This window comes from Debaryomyces hansenii (assembly GCF_000006445.2).
Source record: "Debaryomyces hansenii CBS767 chromosome E complete sequence".
NCBI lineage: Eukaryota > Fungi > Ascomycota > Pichiomycetes > Serinales > Debaryomycetaceae > Debaryomyces > Debaryomyces hansenii.
In genome coordinates, this window is record NC_006047.2 from 1,477,226 (window position 1) to 1,497,230 (window position 20,005).

Consider the following 20,005-nt stretch of genomic DNA (forward strand, 5'->3'; position numbering starts at 1 on the left):
AAGTTCTTCGATAGGATAACTTTTTTATCGAGATATCCATAACAAAGACAATAGGAATGCATCCAGCGGATGAACATATTGATAGCTTGGATCAAAATGATATTTTTCGGGAACTTGATACGGATCTTGTAGAAATTTTCAATAGAGGGCAGTTCGCAGACTTGTTTACCGATTTACCTTTACAAGAACAAAATGAAAGATTGGAGAGAATAAATGAGTTGTTGACATCTAGAAACATTAATGAGTATTTTAAAAAACAAAAGGAACGGGAACAGGAAGGTGCTGATAGGTATGTCTCCATTTTATGGAAATTTGGATTATTTCCACTTCCAATTTTTCACTACAGTCGCCTTTGGAGGAGATTTGGTCCCAATAATATCCGAGAGTCCTTAATCAGGCTTGCAACAATTGTATTGACAAACCTTATGAGAGTAATTAGATTCAGTTTATTTATTATAGCATCCAGTGCTTATTTCCATAATATTTTGAGAAACTTATTTATATTTAGTAATTTACTTACTTTTTCAAATAATTTCTTACGGGATATAATCACCTACATGTTCAGAAATTATTCAGGACTCCTTGAAAGACACCAAACTATAGTTAGGGGATCGAAAGGTATTTTCTACTTTAAAGAGGACGAAGACTTTCATACCTATTCTACTTGGAAGGTAGCCACAACAGCAGCATTTAATTGGGTTTCCAGCTTAATAAACATGACCTGTGTTACATTCAGTGACAATGGAAAAGTCAAAACTAAGTGTAACCTTCACGAAGATACGTTAATTTTCAGATTTTCCCGAATTATGAGCGATTTTTTCCCTTCAATGACAACTACGGAATCCAATTTTTCATGGGCATTGACAACATCTACAGTTATACTTTACTTATTCTATGCACTTGGTGGCGACTTAATTTGTCTCAATGTTCTTTTTTTCTGTACAGTTAATATGGGGAAGCAATTTCTATATTATAAAGATGTATATGCCGGTTTGGGTCGTATAGTTTGGAATACTCTACATAATATAATATAGTTTGTCTATATTCAATGCATATTTATCATTTTAAATCACCTTGTTCTACAGTCGAGTCTTGTGCTTCTCCACAAATCACCCCTCGCATATTCTGATAAATAGTGAAAAATATATAGCCGTGGTTTAATATTATATCAACAAAAGCCACATCTGACATGAATACATCAATCCCTCAAACTATGAAAGCTATTGTCCTTAGTGGGCCTTATGAAGTTTCTACGGTAACTAAACAGAGCCCAACGATTCAAGACCCAACAGATGTAATCTTGAAAGTTAAATATTCCGGCTTATGTGGAACTGATTTACATACCTACAGAGGACATATTAAACTAGGATCAAAAGATCAAATTATAGGACATGAATTCTTAGGTACAATTGTATCCAGAGGATCTGCAATTACCGATTCGGACTTTAAAATTGGAGATGATGTATTAAGTACTTTTACTATTCAATGTGGAGAATGTTGGTATTGCAAACATGGATATTCTGGGCAATGTGATAAGACAAATACTTTCGGTAAAGTGGGATTGGATGGGGGCCAAGCTGAGTATGTAAGGGTTCCCTATGCTATGTCAACTTTAATTAGGAAGCCAGAAAGTAAGTCAACTGAAGATGATGCGGTCTATGTAATGATGGCAGATATTTTTATTACTGGTTATTATGGAGTTAAGAAAATATTAAATCATTTAAAAAATGAATCTGCTGATGGATACACTAAATCTGATATAAAGGATATTACTATTTTGCAATTAGGGGTGGGGCCTGTTGGTTTATGTGCTTTGAGGATTCTTAAGCATTTCGGATTTGAAAAAGTCGTTTGTGTTGACAGTGTCACATCACGTTTAGAAGAAGCTAGGCGGTTTGGTGCCTTTAAAGCTATTAATTTTGAAACGGAAAAAAATGGGGTTGCCGATTTCATCAAAGAGTCGACTAATAATGTGGGGTTTGATGTTGTCTTAGAGGTTGTGGGTGCATCCTCTGCTTTAAGAACTGCCTATGATTCAGTAAGAGGAAATGGTTTTATCTGCTCCATTGGTATGGCTCATGATCCATTACCTTTTACAGGATTGGATTGTTACTTGAAGAACGTCAATATTTCTTTCGGAAGATGCCATGCTTGGTCATTATTTCCTGAGGCCTTGGATTTATTTGAAGTTTTAAAACCAGATTTTACAAGATTTATTGACTGCAAGCTAGGGTTAGACGAATCCAAGAAAGCTTTCGATATTTTTGATAAACATAAAGTAAATAAAGTAGTGTTTGATTTGACCAAATAAGAATATATACAGTGTATATATAAAAAAATGGACGAGTCCGGAGTCGAACCGGAGACCTCTCCCATGCTAAGGGAGCGCGCTACCAACTACGCCACACGCCCAATTTATAGAATGTGAAATTATATTGCTCTTTATATTCCTCTATATACAGATTCAAAGTTGTAAGCTTGTATAAAATTACGAATTCATTATAGATTTTGAGCCATAAATTGTAACCTAACATTAAGATCTTTAATATTTTATACGAGTTATCAATGAGATAAGAATTAATACTCAATAAAAATATTCAGTTTTTGCAAGATTTGACAATTCTTGCTAATTGCAACTGCCTATGTTTAGTAATAAAAATACTCAATGTTGCCGAGTCTATATATTCAATGCATCAATGCATGCAATATTTTTTCATTAATTATACCAGAATAATATGATGGTCCTTAAACTCTTCTTTTTGCCATTGCATATTATCTTGGCATTTTTGGTGATTTCGGCTTTAAGTTGTATATATGCTACAAAATATGCAACAAAATACGCTTCAAATGATTTCTCTAGCAGATTTTCTGATCTCGTTATATAACTCTTGCTCTATGAAACACATTTTATATTCTTCATACTTCGTTACCGTCATTTCTTATAGCGACATTATAAGGCTTTACCAATTAAGCTACTAGGACTTTTTTATTCTGAGTCGGTATGATTCGAACATACATAGACCTAGCTCAAACCTGATAGCAAACTCAAGAACAACAATAGCAATAACACCTATAACAGGTATAAATCCACCTATAAAACCTAATCTTAATTCTCCTCCATAAATTGTTGTTCATAGAATATAAGTTTTTTATCATTGATTTCTAATTAATTTTAAAAATTATATTTTTTGTATTCACAGTATTATGGGATATTACATAAAATAATGAAGTATATATATACAAGTGTGAACACTTACAATCCCTGTAAGGGAACTGGGTCTAAATTAGATAATTCTTATAACTAACACTTGATGTAGATTCTACTAATCTAACTTTATCTTAACTAATAGATTGACAACTAACTAATTACTCTCTATTTAGGTCCTAATTCCCTTGATCTCTATTCTGAGATTTACCGGGATTCTTCTTCCTATTTATAGTTTCTTTGATTCGTTGCAACATTCTAACGTCTTGCAACATTCTAAGCTGTAACTCATATACTTATACAACTTGTATACCTATGAGCCTGTTCTCTTACAATCCCACAACTAAGGCAGCTTGTCCGAGTGGTTAAGGAGAAAGATTAGAAATCTTTTGGGCTTTGCCCGCGCAGGTTCGAATCCTGCAGCTGTCGTTATTTTTTTTATTATCTAAAAATTTAAACCTGCATATATTAAAACTAATACCCCATATATATATATATCAAACCCAAAGCCACATATATTAGCCAACTTTAATTAAATAGAATTGAAAATTGATCAATGATTACTGTACAAAAAGAAGCTAGTTAGTTTCTCTAAACCGCCCTTAAAATAATCAATCACCGTTGAACTTGCTGACCTTAAATTACTAGGCAACTCGGAGATCTCTTCGAAACACTTCAACTCTTTCAAATCATTAGCATATTTCTTTAATGAATCCATTAAATTATTAGAGAAATTTGCCATAGAATTGTTGATTTGCGTGCTTGTGAAATCTGTATCATCAGCTAGTTGCTTCGAATCAAAAAAGTGAGGTGAATTTAATCCTGATGTCAAGTAATTGTTGTAGAAATAAAAATTTAGAATTGCTGCTGCACCATTTGCAATTCCTACGCCTATACCAATGCCAATTGTAAAGCTACAAATCAACCACAACCTATTGTAGCTATTGGAATTTCCGTTTGAAGCACAACCTGAGTTAAATGCAAATAATTTCTTGATAATCGAATTGAATACTTTTAAACTTGAGAAGCTTGAAGATAATTGTAAAGGATCAATATTATCTATATTAGTACTCAAATGAAGTTCGGATTTGAAGCTTCTTTCAATAGATTTATAGTCAGGCTTTTTGCTTGGCACTAAACTGGAATACATAAAATTATTACTTATAGTCAAGCTTAAGTTCTTATCTCTAGTTGTAAGCGTCTTATTTAAGTATTCTTCTTTCATTGGGCTAAATTCGATTTCAATCAATGTTTTTAGATTCTTCAATAAGTTATCTTGCTTTAATGATGAGGTTTTCCATATTTGGTAAGGTCGTAAATTATTCAACAAATCAAATAAATTGACAAAGTAATTAACTGTTAGCATGTTGATAATAGTTAGCTTAGGTAGGCTATCTAAACTATCTGAATCTATCCCATCAACAACCCTAAAAATTCTGCATAAGTAATTAACGAATATAGATGATCCATCATTAATCACAAAAACCAAATTTGACTCTCTAATTATTTTCTCATCAAATAACAGGAGCTTTGGATTAACTATAAAATGATTGAATTTAATCAAAGGGCTACTGAAATCCTTTTCAAGATATTTAATTAGTTGATAGGCATCAGTATGATTTCCATAGTTTGGCGAGCTCAATACACTTATTTGAAATATGCAGTGAGCATTGTTTGATATATTATCTGAAACTGTGAGCTTGGGCATTATAAATGAATTCGGATTCTCGCTCAAGTTAAAACATTGGATATTCGGCCTAAGCGTCCTATCTTCATCAATATCTTCATCTTCTTCATCTGTTTCAAATACCATTACCTTATCCCTCGTGGGGTAAGGTACAATAACTGCAGATTCCTTTTCCTTATCCTCTTCATCGGAAACACTAGACAAAATAGACGACGACACCTTTTCCTTCGAATTACTCAAATCATTAAACGATTCATTACCTATAGATTGCCATGAAGTTATAGAGAACTGTTCATTTATTTCTGGAGGGTAATTACCGCTGGCGTCACTATTAAGCTGAGGAGAAACGTCTAAATCTGGATTAGTCAACGCATTATATATTGACAGGTGGGAATTCAACACCTTTTTTAAAGACGAAGAGGTAATTGATTGCTTTACCTCCGAGTCATATTTGCTATTAGTTTTGTCCATCTTGCATATTCCAGACATACTTATTACTATAATGTTTTAAGAGCATGATACATTTAATAATTGTAGAAGGAGACGTGATTAAATGATAAGATAAAATTCACGTGACGATAAATGAATCTCCTCTGACAAAGCTTCGGAGTTTTTAAGAAGCTTCCGAAATGGATGAAGCAAATATAGTCTATAATTACATACAAGAGTAAAAGGTTATTCAAATTTTATATTGTATGGGGCACTAGAAGGTAATAAGTTCACGATTAATCGTCTTAATGAACGAATTTTCATCGAGGAACCCCTTCCAGAGATATTCATCACCTTCTGGAATTGGAATTACATATTCGTTTGCGAAGGAACTTTTCAGTATGCTTATATAGGCTGAATGTAAGCCTATCTGATTACTGTTGTATACTTCACTATTAATATTGGCAGTGTTAGATTTCTGAACCATTTTGAAGTCAATAAATTTATCGTCGTTCAATAACGAAACCTTGAAAGCTTGTAGAATATGATCTCTGATTTGATTTTTTCTACCGGTTTCTAATTCTATTATTATGGGATATATTGTCTTGTTCTTGTACAACTTGGGAAATCTTGATATTTGTTCATTCGTAGGTACCTGAGACATAGAATGCAATATTTTGAATTTCGTTAATGCACTATAAGTCACTAATTCTCCAGTATTCTTATTTCTTCTATCGTCTTTTGGTAGAGCAACGATGTCAAAGTTTATGATACCTTCAGTGAGCAGATCGTCTTTGAATATAAGTCCTTTTTTGTCTGTGACACTTTCTGGACGATTCAAATACCTTACTTCATTTTCGTGTTGGACCTTTAGATCTCCAAATTCATGTAGATGCTGTTTGAAGCTCACAGTATTGGGGATAGGAACCAATCCAATATATTTCCGTTTAACTGATAGATTGGTATTTTGGTTAGAAAATGATTTCCTGAAAGCATTTGCATTCTTCCCTCGAGCAATAATTAAACCACCACTGACATATTTATCTAATCGGTGGACTACTTTATACTGATCTGGATTCAATTTATAGTTGGGGTTATTTGCTGAAAAATGAGCCTTTAGCTGTTTGTATAATTGAGGAAGTAAATAGTTTGAATGACTTTTTGTACCATTACATTGGATACCCGACGGCTTATTTATAATCAAATACCTAGAGTGTATATCAATTATATTAATTTGTCTATAAGCGTGATTCTTATCTATGCCTTGCAAACATTTTAAAAATGTAGGTTTCATGACATAAATCGAAAATTTTAAAATAATTTTCTTTAAATTTTTGAAAAGTTGAAAAGTTGAATATTGATAATTTTTTCTTTTAATTGTTTAACTTAGAATGTCTGAAGGTACAAGTTTATCTCATGGTAACGAACTGAAGACCAAAAATAAGACGAGACAAAATAATGGAAGGTCCAGAAATAATGGTAGACACAGGCCAAGTAAATACAAAGTATCAGCAATCGCTGAAAAAAAGACTAACAAGAAGACGGCTAAGCCAAGGGATATAAATAGTGATTATAAGGTACTTGAGATATTCAAGTTAATTAGAAAATTCAAACCAATCACAATTAATGGTATACCGGTTACAACTATTGTAAAACAAGAAGAAAAAAGAGAAAATGAAAAAGAACAAGAACAAGAAGAACAGAATAAAGTAATAAATCCAGAACAAAGTGGTAATGGTAAAGAAACAAATCAGAAGCAAGCCAAAGGTAAGATACAGAACGAAACACTTAAGCGTTATATAACACGAATATTCACAAACCAACCGAACAAACCAATTTACTTTTCATTCATGATAAACCCATCAGATCCTGATTTTCCATTCGATTTGGAATCGTTGAAACTAAGCTTATGCATACCATACACATACCCATATAATAAGGAGTCTAGGCCAACGATTTACATTTTAAATGACGAAATACCTAAAGGTTTTGCTGCTAACATCGAGCTAGGATTTAAGAGAATCGTGGCGATGGCGATGAATAACGAGGTTGATGAAGAACTAGAATTAGTCAGTGGTAAGGGGTTATTATCACAATTACAGACCCTTGATAAGTACTTGGAGTTTTTTTTGAAACAGAAGAAGAGAGAAACTATAAAATTTGTCAAGCTGAAGAAAAAATCAACTCCTCAGATGTCTATGTTAGATACCCCATCAAGCTCACCCGCGCCTACACCAATGTCGATATCTCCATCCCCGTCACCATCGCCAGTTATTTTGGACCTGAGGAATCAATTGATAGACGAAATGATCAACAAGTTGGGGCCAAATGTGAAGTTATTGAAAAAGAATTTAACAACGAAATATAAGATAATTCTACCAGTATATAATGAACACACCACCAATACTTTTAAATCGGTCCCTCCAGAGATATGGAATTTGCATGGGAGTATAGAACTCTTCTTGAATATTCCATTTAATTATCCAGAATCAAAGCTCACTATTAGCATACCCGCTAACTTCAGTGAACATTTGCTTGCAAAACATGGGGACATTAGAGATTTACAAGCGATCAAATTGATCGAACAGAACGTAGTCTGCAATTTTGGCAATTATAAATTTAGAGACGTTAGCCTAACTTTTGTTATGAATTGGTTGACCAATTATTTAGGTGTGTTCTGTTTGAATGAAAAAGAATTTAATAGTACTGCGGTGCTTTTATTATAAACTACGTATAGTGTGTATATACAATATATTATTCCGAGCATATAAACAAAACGCAAGAAATAGTGTTTTCACCTGAAAATACGAGTATAATAAAATAACTGTTTAATACTTTAGGATACAAAATATACTATAAATATACAAAATGGATACAGAAGAACTTAAATTCCAGTATGCCAATGAATGTGATTTAGAAATACATTGCTCGCCGTTTGGACTATCAGGGCTATACATTAAAGTAAAAGGGTCCAATATAATGGGAATTGGGTCTACTATGGGATTAATCACGGGCTCTACGAAAGGATTAATACACTACAACGATAGTCAGGACTTAATTGATCAAAAATATAAACTCTATGTCGTGGTAGACGAACAAGGGATGCTCAGAATTGACTTTATCAAGATCTTCACACTCCCAAAACGCAACAATAGTAAAGATAGCGAAAATCATCCAGACAAGGAAGAAGGCGTCAGAAGAGATCATAATCCAAGTATAAGCATTTCACCTACGGCTAACAGTGGCGATAATTCGTACCCTTCATCTTTAAAAAGTCCGCTTGACAACTCGATATCGAGCGAAGGGAAAAGTGGCTTAGACGAAGATTTGGCCCGCCAAAGTAAAGTCCCTGCTCTAGTTTTTAGAGGTAAGTGTCCTGACGGAAGACCTGACAAAGTTGAGCCATTTATTGGGATTTTTTCCTTCGAACGTGAAGACTAGGTTACTACAGTAAGTTGATATTACCCCAGCGAAAATCTTTGCATGCCCGCATTCTCGATAGTCGTCCAGCTCAAGCTCTTGCGCCGTTAAAAGCAAGATAATAATATACCATAATATATATCTAATACTACTGAGAGCTACCTTAGTTACTTTTACCCAACACATCAAATCTGAATATGCTGCTACTCGACATAATAAATTGAAGTACAAAATGTCTACTACGTAAATTCCTTTATCGCACTAATCACATATGCTATATTGAATAATGATCTGGATCTTGATATGATAACTGTGCCGATTACCCCTACCTCACCGCACATTATTATTGTAAAATGTAAACTGGACCGAGGAGCATCAATCTCGCATCTTTTTGGGCGGTAACATTTCCGATTCTCTGTTTGACATACCGTAAAGAGATAGTAATTAAGGTCTTCGGTATTGTAATCCGACATAGAAACATTGGTGAGTATCCGGACTAAGTTTTATGTTCAAAATTATGTTCTCCACTCTAAGGAAGTGTGATCGACCCTGGAACGGGACAATATTCCAGCCTCGGTTATATTTGTGGCCTCGGATTTTTCAAAAATGCGGAGGTATAATTTCCTCATCCTGTGACACCCGATTACATATAAAAGGTATTCATATGCCATCAAACTAATTTTCAATATTATTTATTAGTATCATTTAGATAATACATATACTAGTTTTACTAATTACAAAATGGACAGATTAAATCAACTTTCTGGACAATTGAACCCATCTTCTAAACAAGCCTTACTTGAAAAGAACCCAGACGATGTTGTTATCGTAGCTGCTTACAGAACTGCCATTACTAAGGGTCTTAAAGGTGGATTCAAGGACGTTCATTCCGATTATATCTTGAGAAACTTTTTAGTGGAATTTATCAAGAAAACCAATGTTGACCCAAACTTAATTGAAGATGTTGCATGTGGTAACGTTTTAAATAGAGGTGCAGGTGCGAATGAGCATCGTGGTGCTTGTCTTTCCGCTGGTATTCCATACACCGCTGGTTTCATCGCTTTGAACAGATTATGTTCTTCTGGTTTGATGGCGATTTCTGAAATTGCCAACAAGATTAAGTGTGGTGAAATCGACTGTGGATTAGCTGCAGGTTCCGAATCGATGACTGCCAACTGGGGTCCTCAAGCACTTTCTAAGTCTGATCCAAACTTAGCTGATGACCCAGAAATGGAAAAGTGTATGATTCCAATGGGTATCACTAACGAAAATGTTGCTGCCAAATTCAACATTTCAAGAGCTGTCCAAGATGAATTCGCTGCCAAGTCTTACGCTAAGGCAAGTGCAGCAGTCAAACGTGGTGCATTCAAGGATGAAATTTTGCCAATTGAAACCGCGTTTAAGGAAGGAGATGATGATGATGATGATGAAGATGTCAAATACACGAAGGCTATTATTGACACTGACGAATGTCCAAGAGAAGGTGTCACTGCTGCCTCTTTATCTAAGATTAAACCTGCTTTCAAGTCAGATGGTTCTACTCACGCTGGTAACTCTTCCCAAGTCTCAGATGGTGCGTCTGGTGTCTTATTAATGAGAAGATCTTTAGCTGAACAAAAGGGTTACCCAATCGAAGCTAAGTACGTTTTATGCTCTACTGTTGGTGTTCCACCAGAAATCATGGGTATTGGTCCAGCTGTTGCCATCCCACAAGTCTTAAAGAAGACTGGCTTAACTGTTAGTGATGTTGATGTATTCGAAATCAACGAAGCTTTCGCTGCTCAATGTTTATACTCAGCGCAAGTATGCAAGGTTCCAGAAGAAAAATTAAATATAAACGGTGGTGGAATTTCTCTTGGGCATCCATTAGGTGGTACAGGTACCAGACAATACGCAACTATCTTAAGATTGTTAAAGAAGGGTGAAATCGGTCTCACCTCTATGTGTATCGGTTCCGGTATGGGTGCTGCTTCTATTCTTGTTAGAGAATAAGTTAATAATTTCTAATTTATGATTTTATAGGCTTTATTTATTGGTTCTGAATAGGTTAATAAAGAATTTATGAAATATTTATCCTTAGTAACTTTCGTAGTCCTATTTTGTAAAAATCGATTAAAACTAAGTAAATTACCGTCAAATATACATATTATACAATTATCTAAAATACACATTCGAATTTTTGCGTCGTGGAGGGCTTGAAATATTTACCATATTGTTTGCATCATCATTTTCTATAGATGGTGATTTGTAATTATTAGCATAAGATTCTTTATTCATTTGCTGATGAGCTCTATGTGGGAAATAAACAGCATTAATCGGTGGCAAATAATATACGTTGGAAATAGGAAAATATTTATACCTGCTGTTCGTTTTATTTAGTGGAATCAAATTTATTTTTGACGTAGGATTGTCTAACAATGACTTTAGATTAATTGATGAAGACGACGTCGCACTATGTAACAATGGAGGAATAGACTTATCCAGTTGATTATTATAAGGTTGCGATTTCGACGGAGAGTTACTTTTAAGTCTTTTATTAGACGAGGATTCATTTTCAGTCTCGTCATCTTCCTCTTCTTCATCGTCCTCGCGAATGTTCTCTACGTCTTCTTCATCTTCAGGAATGTCTTCATTTTCTTGAATTGAATTTGTCTCTTCGTTTTCTGTTTTCGTTTCTTGACCAGCAATAATGAAACTTTCTTTAGAATTAATTGATCTTCCCTTGATTAGAATGTCTTTCCGATCAGCATAAAATGACGGGTTTCTTCCTCTAACAATAATCGGTTCGCTTACCAATTCAAATAGACTAACTTCGTTTCTCTCGTTGTATGTATTACTGGAATAATCTTCATCAATATAATCATCGTAGTATAAATCAGCTACTATTGCACTAACCTTAATTTTTAGATGATAATAATTTTGGAATGTTAGGTTACCGTTATTTGGAGTTGCACTCTTGAATTGTAGTTTTTTAACTGTATAGTAATTATCTATCTCAGAATTCTTAATAACCGATTCATTTAAGGTAATAGTCGATTGGGCTTTATCTATGGAAATCGGATTTACGAAATCATTATTTTCATCGGTAACAATTTCATCTTTAGGCCTTTCCTTATCTCTTTGGCCGTTATCATCATAGATCACAATAGGAATACTTCTTATTTCCGAGACATTGGTATTCGCAAAAATCTCAACCTTGAACCACTTAATAACTCGTGTGATAGAGTATCCATATTCGTTAGTTTGGAGCTTCAAAACTTTATTATTATTATCATCATCATTTGAGAATCCAGATAAATTCATACTCATAGATATTTGTATGTAATTTCTTCGGTAGCAAGAAATAACCTTTGGATCCATTTTGATATTCGGATCCCTTGGCATTTTAGTATTATCTTTTTCTCCATTATTCGGGTTTTCTAATTTGGAAAGGATGTAATTATTATTGTCCGTATCATTCGTAAAAAATCTACCAGTCAAGTAACTCTGAAATTGCATTCTAATCTCATTATTATCCTTATCAACGATTTTATAATCACTACAGGAAGAATTCTCCAGTTTTTTCAAATCGAGTAATCTTGTTAATTTATGAGGTTTGTAGTCAATATGCACTTCAGGTGATGTTGTAGCTCTAGATTTCTTAGCCTTTTTTTTAGTCTTATCTTTATCTTTAACATCCCTTTGCCTTAATGTAGAGGATTCATCATTTGCTTCGTTACTTTTCAATACGGCATTTCTATCAATACTAGGAAACGACGATGGGATACTAGTTTGATTCGCATACGGATTTGGGCTACTAAAGGCATCAAATTCTCTAAAATTTCCATCAATACTTTGCAAATGTTTGCTATCCATGGAAAAAGTATCTAGACCGTTCGGTGGATTGGAAAACCAATTCAAATCTGCATTGGAAGGTGACCCCATTCTCATGGCACCTCCGGAATTTTGGGGTTGAGTATGCGAACTTGGAAATAGCTGCTGATGTTGATGGTTAAGCGGTGCAAACATACGGTGCAGTTGATGGTGCAGTTGCTGAATAGAGGCTGCTGCTTCTATTGGGACGAAATTGGCATAATGGTTTATATGTCCACTTTGGTTCATTATAGCGTCCGATGCAATATTTCCTCCTTGCGATAAGGATCCAATGTTGTTTATAAAATTATTGTTACTCATGAAATTACTAAAGTTCTCGTTATTGTCATTTCTCTTGGTGGTGTCGTTTTGGCCCCCAAATAAATTGCCTATATCACTATTCTGCTCGAGCTCTTCCTGCTTGACATTGATGTTTTCGGTGGATATAGGATGCAAAATATCAGGCAAAAATAGCGACGCAAGATCATCATACTGATCTTTCTCTGTCGATCGATCTTCCATTTCTTGGCTTTAATATAGTGAATTAATGCTTACGTATATGTTTAATATCTACACTTCCAACGATTTTATGAAGGGCACCAATTTTATATACAGGATATCATATACTGTATGGCCGTTTATCTTTCCTAGCAAACTTAGGCTAAATTCTCAATTCGGGCTCGATGATAGTACGAGTATGGGGTACAATGTACACGCTTATTTTGATGCAATACGTACACATTTGACATACTCGTAATGTAGACATACACATAATATATACATACTAGTATAGAAGATTGCCGGGACCCCACACTATAAGCTTTTTGGGCGGAAAAGATTTGAGACATGGGTTCGGGACTACTACTCTATTGTACCATAGTAAGTATAAATAATAAATTATTTTATGTATCTACTACTTTTAGTGGATATATTCTTTCAATTCTTCCGCGCATGGTAGACGGAAAATTATCAAGCGGAGTAAAATAGCTTAAATAGGGACGTTAAGAGAATAGCGTAAAGGAAGTTGATAAGAACATAAAAGGAAAGTAATTGAGAATGGTTTTGCAAGAGGAGTTTCAAGTTGAACAGTTCATGGATAAATATGAGACTGATATCAAGTATAACATGGGCGAAACATGTGTTGATTCGTTATCTATAAAGGACTTGACAGAGTTAGTAGATCCAAGGGATGCTAAGAATGTACAGCAACAATTGTCGAAGGCTGTTTTGGAGACAAAGCTAACTTACGGATGCATTCAGGGGTCTGAAAGGTTGAGAAAGGCTATTTCTAAGATTTATAATGACGATTATAAGGGGGGTGAAAACCCGAACCCAGTTGAGCCGACAGACTTGGTTATAACCAATGGAGCCATTGGTGGCAACTTCTTACTATTTTACACTTTGGTAGATCCTGAAGATCATGTAATTATAGTTGATCCGAGCTACCAACAATTATCTAGTGTGCCCAATGTGTTCTCAAGTGGAAATGCCACCAAATTCCCAATGAACTTCGAAGATGGTTATAGGCCAAATTTAGAGAAGTTATCGAACTTAATGGCCGAGAGAAAGACCAAGTTATTGGTTATTAATAATCCCAATAATCCAACGGGTGTTGTTTGGGAGAACCAAGTATTAGAGAAAATCATTGATATTTGCAGAAAGCACGACGCTTACATATTATGTGACGAGGTATACAGACCGTTGTACCATTCAGTTGAACCGGGTCCAAAATCCATAGTTAATTTTGGATATGAAAAGGCCATTTCTACAGGATCTACTTCCAAGGCATTCTCATTCGCTGGGTTGAGACTAGGCTGGATTGCATGTCAAAATCCCGGATTAGTGAAAAATTTACTATGTAAGAGAGATTATAATACGATTTCAGTTTCAATGATTGACGACATCTTAGCGACGTTTGTATTGGACAACTACAAGACAATTCTTGAAAGAAATTATCAGCTTTGCAGGGATAATTTGAAACTAATCGAGGACTTTGTTGATGAATCTCAAGGAAAAGTTGCGTGGGTGAAGCCTCAGGGAGGAACTACGTGCTTTTTGAAGTTCACTAATCCAAACATCGATACTTTTAACATGTCGACAGATTTAGCAGAGAATCACGGTTTGTTGATTATTCCCGGTGAAACGTTTTATAACAAGAAGGGCTTCATCAGAGTAGGTTTCGGGAATAGTAGAGCTTCGGTCGAAGGTGGCCTCGCCGTATTGAAGCAATGGCTAGTAAAAGAAAACTTATGGTAATTTAAACTTTATTTTTCCAGCCTAATGAGAATATTACACTATCGTAGATTTTCAAGTACATGATAATTATTTTTAAGAATCAATTGATCCTTTACGAGTATATATTATTGTATCAATTATTCAGTAATTTACGACATAAAATATGTAGTCAAAGAGTGCGGTGAATCTAAAATAGTCTGATTCAGGATATGATATGTATCCAAGAACAATAGTTATAATTGGTCATTGGGTACAAGTGGAGATGGCTTAACCATTGACTTTTATATCATTTGTATACGATTACTATAATACTAATTTTAATTGAATTGCATTCATTATTGTTGTTGTATAAATCTGTGAAATGGTGGCGTTCTGTATATAATTTCTAAAAATAGAGTGACTTTCGATGTTGCTTATTATAGGGACAAATCATTCTTCATCTAACAAAACAAAAAGCATACGGCTTTAATATTATCTATTGTGATTCGAAATTTTACAAAGCTACAGAATTGGTACCTTGATTCTATTTATAAAAAAATTACTAGTGAAAGATTACTTATTTAATTCAGGGATTCTAGTAAATCATTGAATTGAGAATTGGAGTAATTTTAAATCAACCCTTTTTGAGCTGCTTTCATATATTTTAAGAATATGCCACAAGATACAGAGACAATGTATTCTGGACGTGTTGTGAATAAGGTTTATAACCAAGATTTCATCATTGATAGAAGATTCAAGATAGTGAAAGAATTAGGGCATGGGGCTTATGGAATCGTATGTTCGGCCAAGTATGACGATGGATCTGATAATGAAGATGGAAGCTATGTAGCTATTAAGAAGATCACCAATATTTTCAGCAAGAAAATATTGTGTAAGAGATCTTTGAGAGAATTGAAATTGCTACAATTCTTCAGAGGACACAAGAATATTACATGTCTATATGATTTGGATATTATTCCTAATCCAATAACCGGAGAATTCAACGAAATATATCTTTATGAAGAATTAATGGAATGTGACATGCATCAAATCATTAGATCAGGTCAACACTTAACGGATTCGCATTATCAATCATTCATTTATCAGACATTGTGTGGTTTAAAGTATATTCATAGTGCTGACGTCTTGCATCGTGATTTAAAACCAGGCAATTTATTAGTTAACGCTGATTGTGAATTGAAGATTTGTGATTTTGGATTAGCAAGGGGGTTCCTGGAATGTCCTGAGCAGAATGTTGGGTTCATGACTGAATATGTAGCAACTAGGTGGTACAGAGCTCCTGAGATCATGTTGAGTTTTACAAATTATACTAAAGCAATTGATATCTGGTCAGTTGGTTGTATATTGGCCGAATTATTAGGAGGGAAACCAATTTTCAGAGGTAAGGATTATGTTGATCAATTGAATCAAATTTTACTTATTTTAGGAACCCCGAAGGAATCAACATTAACTAAGATTGGATCTGTCAGAGCTCAGAATTATGTGAGATCCTTACCGTTTATGCGAAAGGTTCATTATTCTGAATTGTTTCCAACTGCAAATCCGTTGGCTCTAGATTTATTGGAAAAAATGCTCACTTTAGATCCGTATGAAAGAATTACCGTTGAAGAAGCGTTAAACCATCCATATTTATCTGTTTGGCATGATCCACAAGATGAACCAGAGTGTCAAATAAAATTTGATTTCAAGTCGTTTGAAACTGTCGATGATATGAAGTCAATGAAAAATCTTATAATTGATGAGGTCAAGAATTTTAGAGATTTTGTCAGAAAACCATTACAAGAACAACAGCAAATTCAACTACAAATGCAGATACAGCAACAGGAAAGAGAGAAACAAAAAAATGATTCCATGGATTTATCAACTCCAATAAATCAGCAACAATTTAATGAAATGTTAAGTTCAAGTTCTAACTCTAACTCCAATTCAAATTCAAACCCAGAGACGGGGGTTAATACAGACACTCCAAAGATGACGAATGATAATGACTTGCAGTATTATCAATCTATTCCAAAACCACAGGAACTTGATGAATTTACATTTTCACATAATAGTAAGGGCTTATCTCCGACAGATAATAATGACAATCATACTGATTTATTTAGATTGGAAGAAGAACTAGGGTTTGGCTTAGATGGTGCTGGGATGTTCAATAATATTTAAAAAATATCTTTGGTTAAATATGGACTTTTTGTTTGCATGAGTTAGCATAGAGAAGAATATAAAAACTAAAATTGTATATTAACATGTATATAAATTTATTTAATTTGGTACCTAAATATGTCCCCATTTTTGCCAAAACACCAGAAATTTAGCTTATCCAAATAAAAACCATCCAATCTTCCATCTTTAATCCAATGCGACAAATCAATTACTAGCAATGGCACTTCAATGGAAGGCACAAGCTTATCGCTAATAATAGGATGTATTATTGTAGAATACCTTTTCTTCGCTTTATAATTATTTGACTCCTGTAATACTAACCTTGTATAGTGTCTTTTCAACCTCAAGTCATAAAGTGATTTATATAACGCAACAATTACTTGAATATTATCAGTTAAATTTTCCAGCGATATTTCTCGGCTGCAATTGCGACCATTTAAAACAGAAGCCATATTTGACATCGTGCCACCTACTGCATTATTCCACGGTGCATTCAAATTATTAAATTGAAATGATGCCATAGACATTGATGGTGACATTGCATCATCTGGCTGAGTTAGTGATATATTTCGTGCATGGTAGTTTTGGTTCGTCTTCATAGACATTGAAGCAGAAATTCTGTTAGAAGAAATATTACTTGGATTATGCGTAACTTGTTTAGATTTAAATTGAGGTTGGAATGGTGGTGGTGGTGAAGGTTGCATAGAATATCTTCTTTTCTGTTTACTTACTAAATGATGATGCCTTTTAACCTTTGGAAGTGCCTTATAATCAAACTCCCAAATTATTATTTGTCCGTCATATCCACAGCTGATTAGTTTATAAACAGGGCTATTAGATGATGCCAGTTCTATATTATCTCTATTCTCCTCGTTTAAAACGAATTTGATTTTATGAACTGTGTTCGTATGTCCTTTAAATCTACTAACAATCTTTATATCTTTTACTATAAGAGGATAAGTCAGCTCCATATTAATATTTGAATTGCTCACGTTATGGATTGATTCATCGAACCTTGCATGCTCATAGGTATTTGAGGGCATCGTCGACGTAGGTGATAAGAATTGATTGTTGATGGGAATATTCGCACCACTTCCTGAGTTAGCACTGTTAATTGTTCCACTTCTAGACCTTCGTCCAGAAATACCTGCGTAGTTTGAAGTCCCAGTTGGATTGGTATTATTTGCATGGTGATTATTGGAATATTTTGTTAAAAATCCATTGATATTGTAATAAGTCATTTTAAAGATTTCAATTAGATCCCCCTTACCCACGACACAGAAAAATTTAAAATCTGGCGAAAATTGAATATCTGAAATTTGATTGTGGAAGTAGTTTGAAATCATATCACAAATTAAAGAGTTATTCAACGGATTACCTGTATCCCCATAGTTCATATTGTATGTAGAAACAAGGTCTATAAATCTTACCAAACCATCATCCGAAGCAATAGCTACTATCATGGGATTAGACTGATTATAGTTATCGTTTGTATTATAGGGTAAAGTTGATGTTATTGATGTGATAGCCTTGTGGCTAACCTTCATATGACCAATGAGGTAATTAGGGTATTCATCTAATTGCTCTTTGGTAGTTGTAAAAGGACTTAAATCAAATTTCTTGAAGTATGTAACATGATCGTCTTTTCCAACAACACGCTTCGAATAGCGTAGTTTAGATTTATCATCATTTGATTTGGCATATGGGTCGATGATAGCGACTTCGCCATTGGAATAACCTGCAACTATTAAAAACTCGTATAGGTTATTGGAAATTATAGATAAGCTAGTTACCGAGGCTTGCCTTAGATTATTCGAATAAGAATAAGAATTAAAGGATGCAGAATCTGGCATCACAGGGTTAGAGCTCAAATCATCAAATACTTGATAAGTCAACAATGATAAATTTATCATGACAATTTCACCACTTCCGAAACCAAGAACAACAATTGGATGTTGAGCTAAGCTTGTGAATGCCACTAAGCTTGTGATAATCAGATGTTGTTGAAATTGGATCCGCAACAAAGGATTCTCAATAACCTTAGGGTATTGTGTTCCTTCTTGTATATATTCCTCATTATAAGGTAAGCTAGGTTTATCGGCGAAAATTTCATGCGTATTTTTATAATTTGATTCATCATCTATACTGATTACATTCAAAACATTGATATGGGACGAAATCAATAATTTAGAAGTCTTCGGAGAATTCAACTCATTCAAATATGATTCATTGTCATAATTCATTATTCTTTCTATTAAATGACCGTTCGAATTCGATTTATTGTCAGGCAAAAATGCTAGTAAGTTATGGGTATTACTATTATTATCATTCGCATTAGTATTGGAATTCGTGATCTTCAATAACTTGTTAAAGTTACTTGTTAGCTTATTGAATGGGTTTTTACTTGCAAAATTATGGCTATTTGCACTTGCATTCTTCATATTATCGAGGTCAATCATAGTGGAAAGGCATCCCGGATTCAAATGAATTAATTTGAATGGATCATGTACTAGTGGGTTCACATTTGCTCCAATATGCATACCCCCGTCCTTTGATTTAGCAGCCTCTTTGGTTTTTACAATCTTTTCAAAAAAATTAGTTATATGGTACGGCATTGAAACGTACGTAGTTGATTCATTCGACCCTGGCACCCTATTCAACGGAGGCCTCGAAATGTGTAGATATGTAGGAGACAACAATGCCTTATTAGTGGCTGTAGAATGATTTCCTACTAATGGCCAATCTAGCTCTAGCAGCCCATGTTGGGGTAATTTGGTTAGATCCTCCTCAAGGCTAAAATGAACATTATAATCCAAATATGTTATACCTGGGCATACCGAATTTAAAAATCCATTAGCAGAGGGTAATTGCAGTAATTGTACAGTCGTCAGGGTCATTACTTGGCCATTACCTTATCTATCCTTTAAATGGTATACTTCTTGGTTCAGGGTATATGGAGACTATACCGACAAATCCTATAATACTTAGATATATGCAGGCATATTCAAATTAGT

General features: G+C 34.2%; 11 protein-coding genes and 2 non-coding genes across 13 annotated transcripts; 8 read left to right on the plus strand and 5 right to left on the minus strand. All coding sequences in view use genetic code 12, as the record gives it.

Annotated features, from left to right (window-relative positions):
• Positions 1 to 56: 56 nt before the first annotated feature.
• On the plus strand, positions 57 to 1,034 carry DEHA2E18106g (DEHA2E18106p; the record flags this gene model as incomplete). Its single annotated transcript, XM_002770460.1, has 1 exon — positions 57 to 1,034. The coding sequence occupies one exon, from the start codon at positions 57 to 59 to the stop codon at positions 1,032 to 1,034; it is 978 nt and encodes a 325-aa protein (XP_002770506.1).
• Positions 1,035 to 1,189: 155 nt separating this feature from the next.
• On the plus strand, positions 1,190 to 2,311 carry DEHA2E18128g (DEHA2E18128p; the record flags this gene model as incomplete). The annotated part of the gene is made up of 1 exon (XM_002770461.1): positions 1,190 to 2,311. One exon carries the CDS (start codon positions 1,190 to 1,192, stop codon positions 2,309 to 2,311), a length of 1,122 nt encoding a protein of 373 aa, XP_002770507.1.
• Positions 2,312 to 2,339: 28 nt separating this feature from the next.
• On the minus strand, positions 2,340 to 2,412 carry DEHA2E18150r. The gene has a single exon. It is a non-coding gene; the product is annotated as a tRNA-Ala (tRNA).
• Positions 2,413 to 3,552: 1,140 nt separating this feature from the next.
• DEHA2E18172r lies at positions 3,553 to 3,634 on the plus strand. Its single transcript has one exon. It is a non-coding gene; the product is annotated as a tRNA-Ser (tRNA).
• A 124-nt stretch (positions 3,635 to 3,758) lies between these two features.
• On the minus strand, positions 3,759 to 5,381 carry DEHA2E18194g (DEHA2E18194p; the record flags this gene model as incomplete). The annotated part of the gene is made up of 1 exon (XM_460091.1): positions 3,759 to 5,381. One exon carries the CDS (start codon positions 5,379 to 5,381, stop codon positions 3,759 to 3,761), a length of 1,623 nt encoding a protein of 540 aa, XP_460091.2.
• A 214-nt stretch (positions 5,382 to 5,595) lies between these two features.
• On the minus strand, positions 5,596 to 6,615 carry DEHA2E18216g (DEHA2E18216p; the record flags this gene model as incomplete). Its single annotated transcript, XM_460092.1, has 1 exon — positions 5,596 to 6,615. One exon carries the CDS (start codon positions 6,613 to 6,615, stop codon positions 5,596 to 5,598), a length of 1,020 nt encoding a protein of 339 aa, XP_460092.2.
• Positions 6,616 to 6,712: 97 nt separating this feature from the next.
• Positions 6,713 to 8,047, plus strand: DEHA2E18238g (DEHA2E18238p; the record flags this gene model as incomplete). The annotated part of the gene is made up of 1 exon (XM_460093.2): positions 6,713 to 8,047. The coding sequence occupies one exon, from the start codon at positions 6,713 to 6,715 to the stop codon at positions 8,045 to 8,047; it is 1,335 nt and encodes a 444-aa protein (XP_460093.2).
• A 142-nt stretch (positions 8,048 to 8,189) lies between these two features.
• On the plus strand, positions 8,190 to 8,762 carry DEHA2E18260g (DEHA2E18260p; the record flags this gene model as incomplete). The annotated part of the gene is made up of 1 exon (XM_460094.2): positions 8,190 to 8,762. The coding sequence occupies one exon, from the start codon at positions 8,190 to 8,192 to the stop codon at positions 8,760 to 8,762; it is 573 nt and encodes a 190-aa protein (XP_460094.2).
• A 720-nt stretch (positions 8,763 to 9,482) lies between these two features.
• Positions 9,483 to 10,733, plus strand: DEHA2E18282g (DEHA2E18282p; the record flags this gene model as incomplete). Its single annotated transcript, XM_460095.1, has 1 exon — positions 9,483 to 10,733. The coding sequence occupies one exon, from the start codon at positions 9,483 to 9,485 to the stop codon at positions 10,731 to 10,733; it is 1,251 nt and encodes a 416-aa protein (XP_460095.1).
• Positions 10,734 to 10,895: 162 nt separating this feature from the next.
• On the minus strand, positions 10,896 to 13,115 carry DEHA2E18304g (DEHA2E18304p; the record flags this gene model as incomplete). The annotated part of the gene is made up of 1 exon (XM_460096.1): positions 10,896 to 13,115. The coding sequence occupies one exon, from the start codon at positions 13,113 to 13,115 to the stop codon at positions 10,896 to 10,898; it is 2,220 nt and encodes a 739-aa protein (XP_460096.2).
• Positions 13,116 to 13,649: 534 nt separating this feature from the next.
• Positions 13,650 to 14,849, plus strand: DEHA2E18326g (DEHA2E18326p; the record flags this gene model as incomplete). Its single annotated transcript, XM_460097.1, has 1 exon — positions 13,650 to 14,849. The coding sequence occupies one exon, from the start codon at positions 13,650 to 13,652 to the stop codon at positions 14,847 to 14,849; it is 1,200 nt and encodes a 399-aa protein (XP_460097.1).
• A 630-nt stretch (positions 14,850 to 15,479) lies between these two features.
• DEHA2E18348g (DEHA2E18348p) lies at positions 15,480 to 16,991 on the plus strand (the record flags this gene model as incomplete). Its single annotated transcript, XM_460098.1, has 1 exon — positions 15,480 to 16,991. One exon carries the CDS (start codon positions 15,480 to 15,482, stop codon positions 16,989 to 16,991), a length of 1,512 nt encoding a protein of 503 aa, XP_460098.2.
• Positions 16,992 to 17,086: 95 nt separating this feature from the next.
• Positions 17,087 to 19,888, minus strand: DEHA2E18370g (DEHA2E18370p; the record flags this gene model as incomplete). Its single annotated transcript, XM_460099.1, has 1 exon — positions 17,087 to 19,888. One exon carries the CDS (start codon positions 19,886 to 19,888, stop codon positions 17,087 to 17,089), a length of 2,802 nt encoding a protein of 933 aa, XP_460099.2.
• Between the last annotated feature and the right edge of the window lie 117 nt (positions 19,889 to 20,005).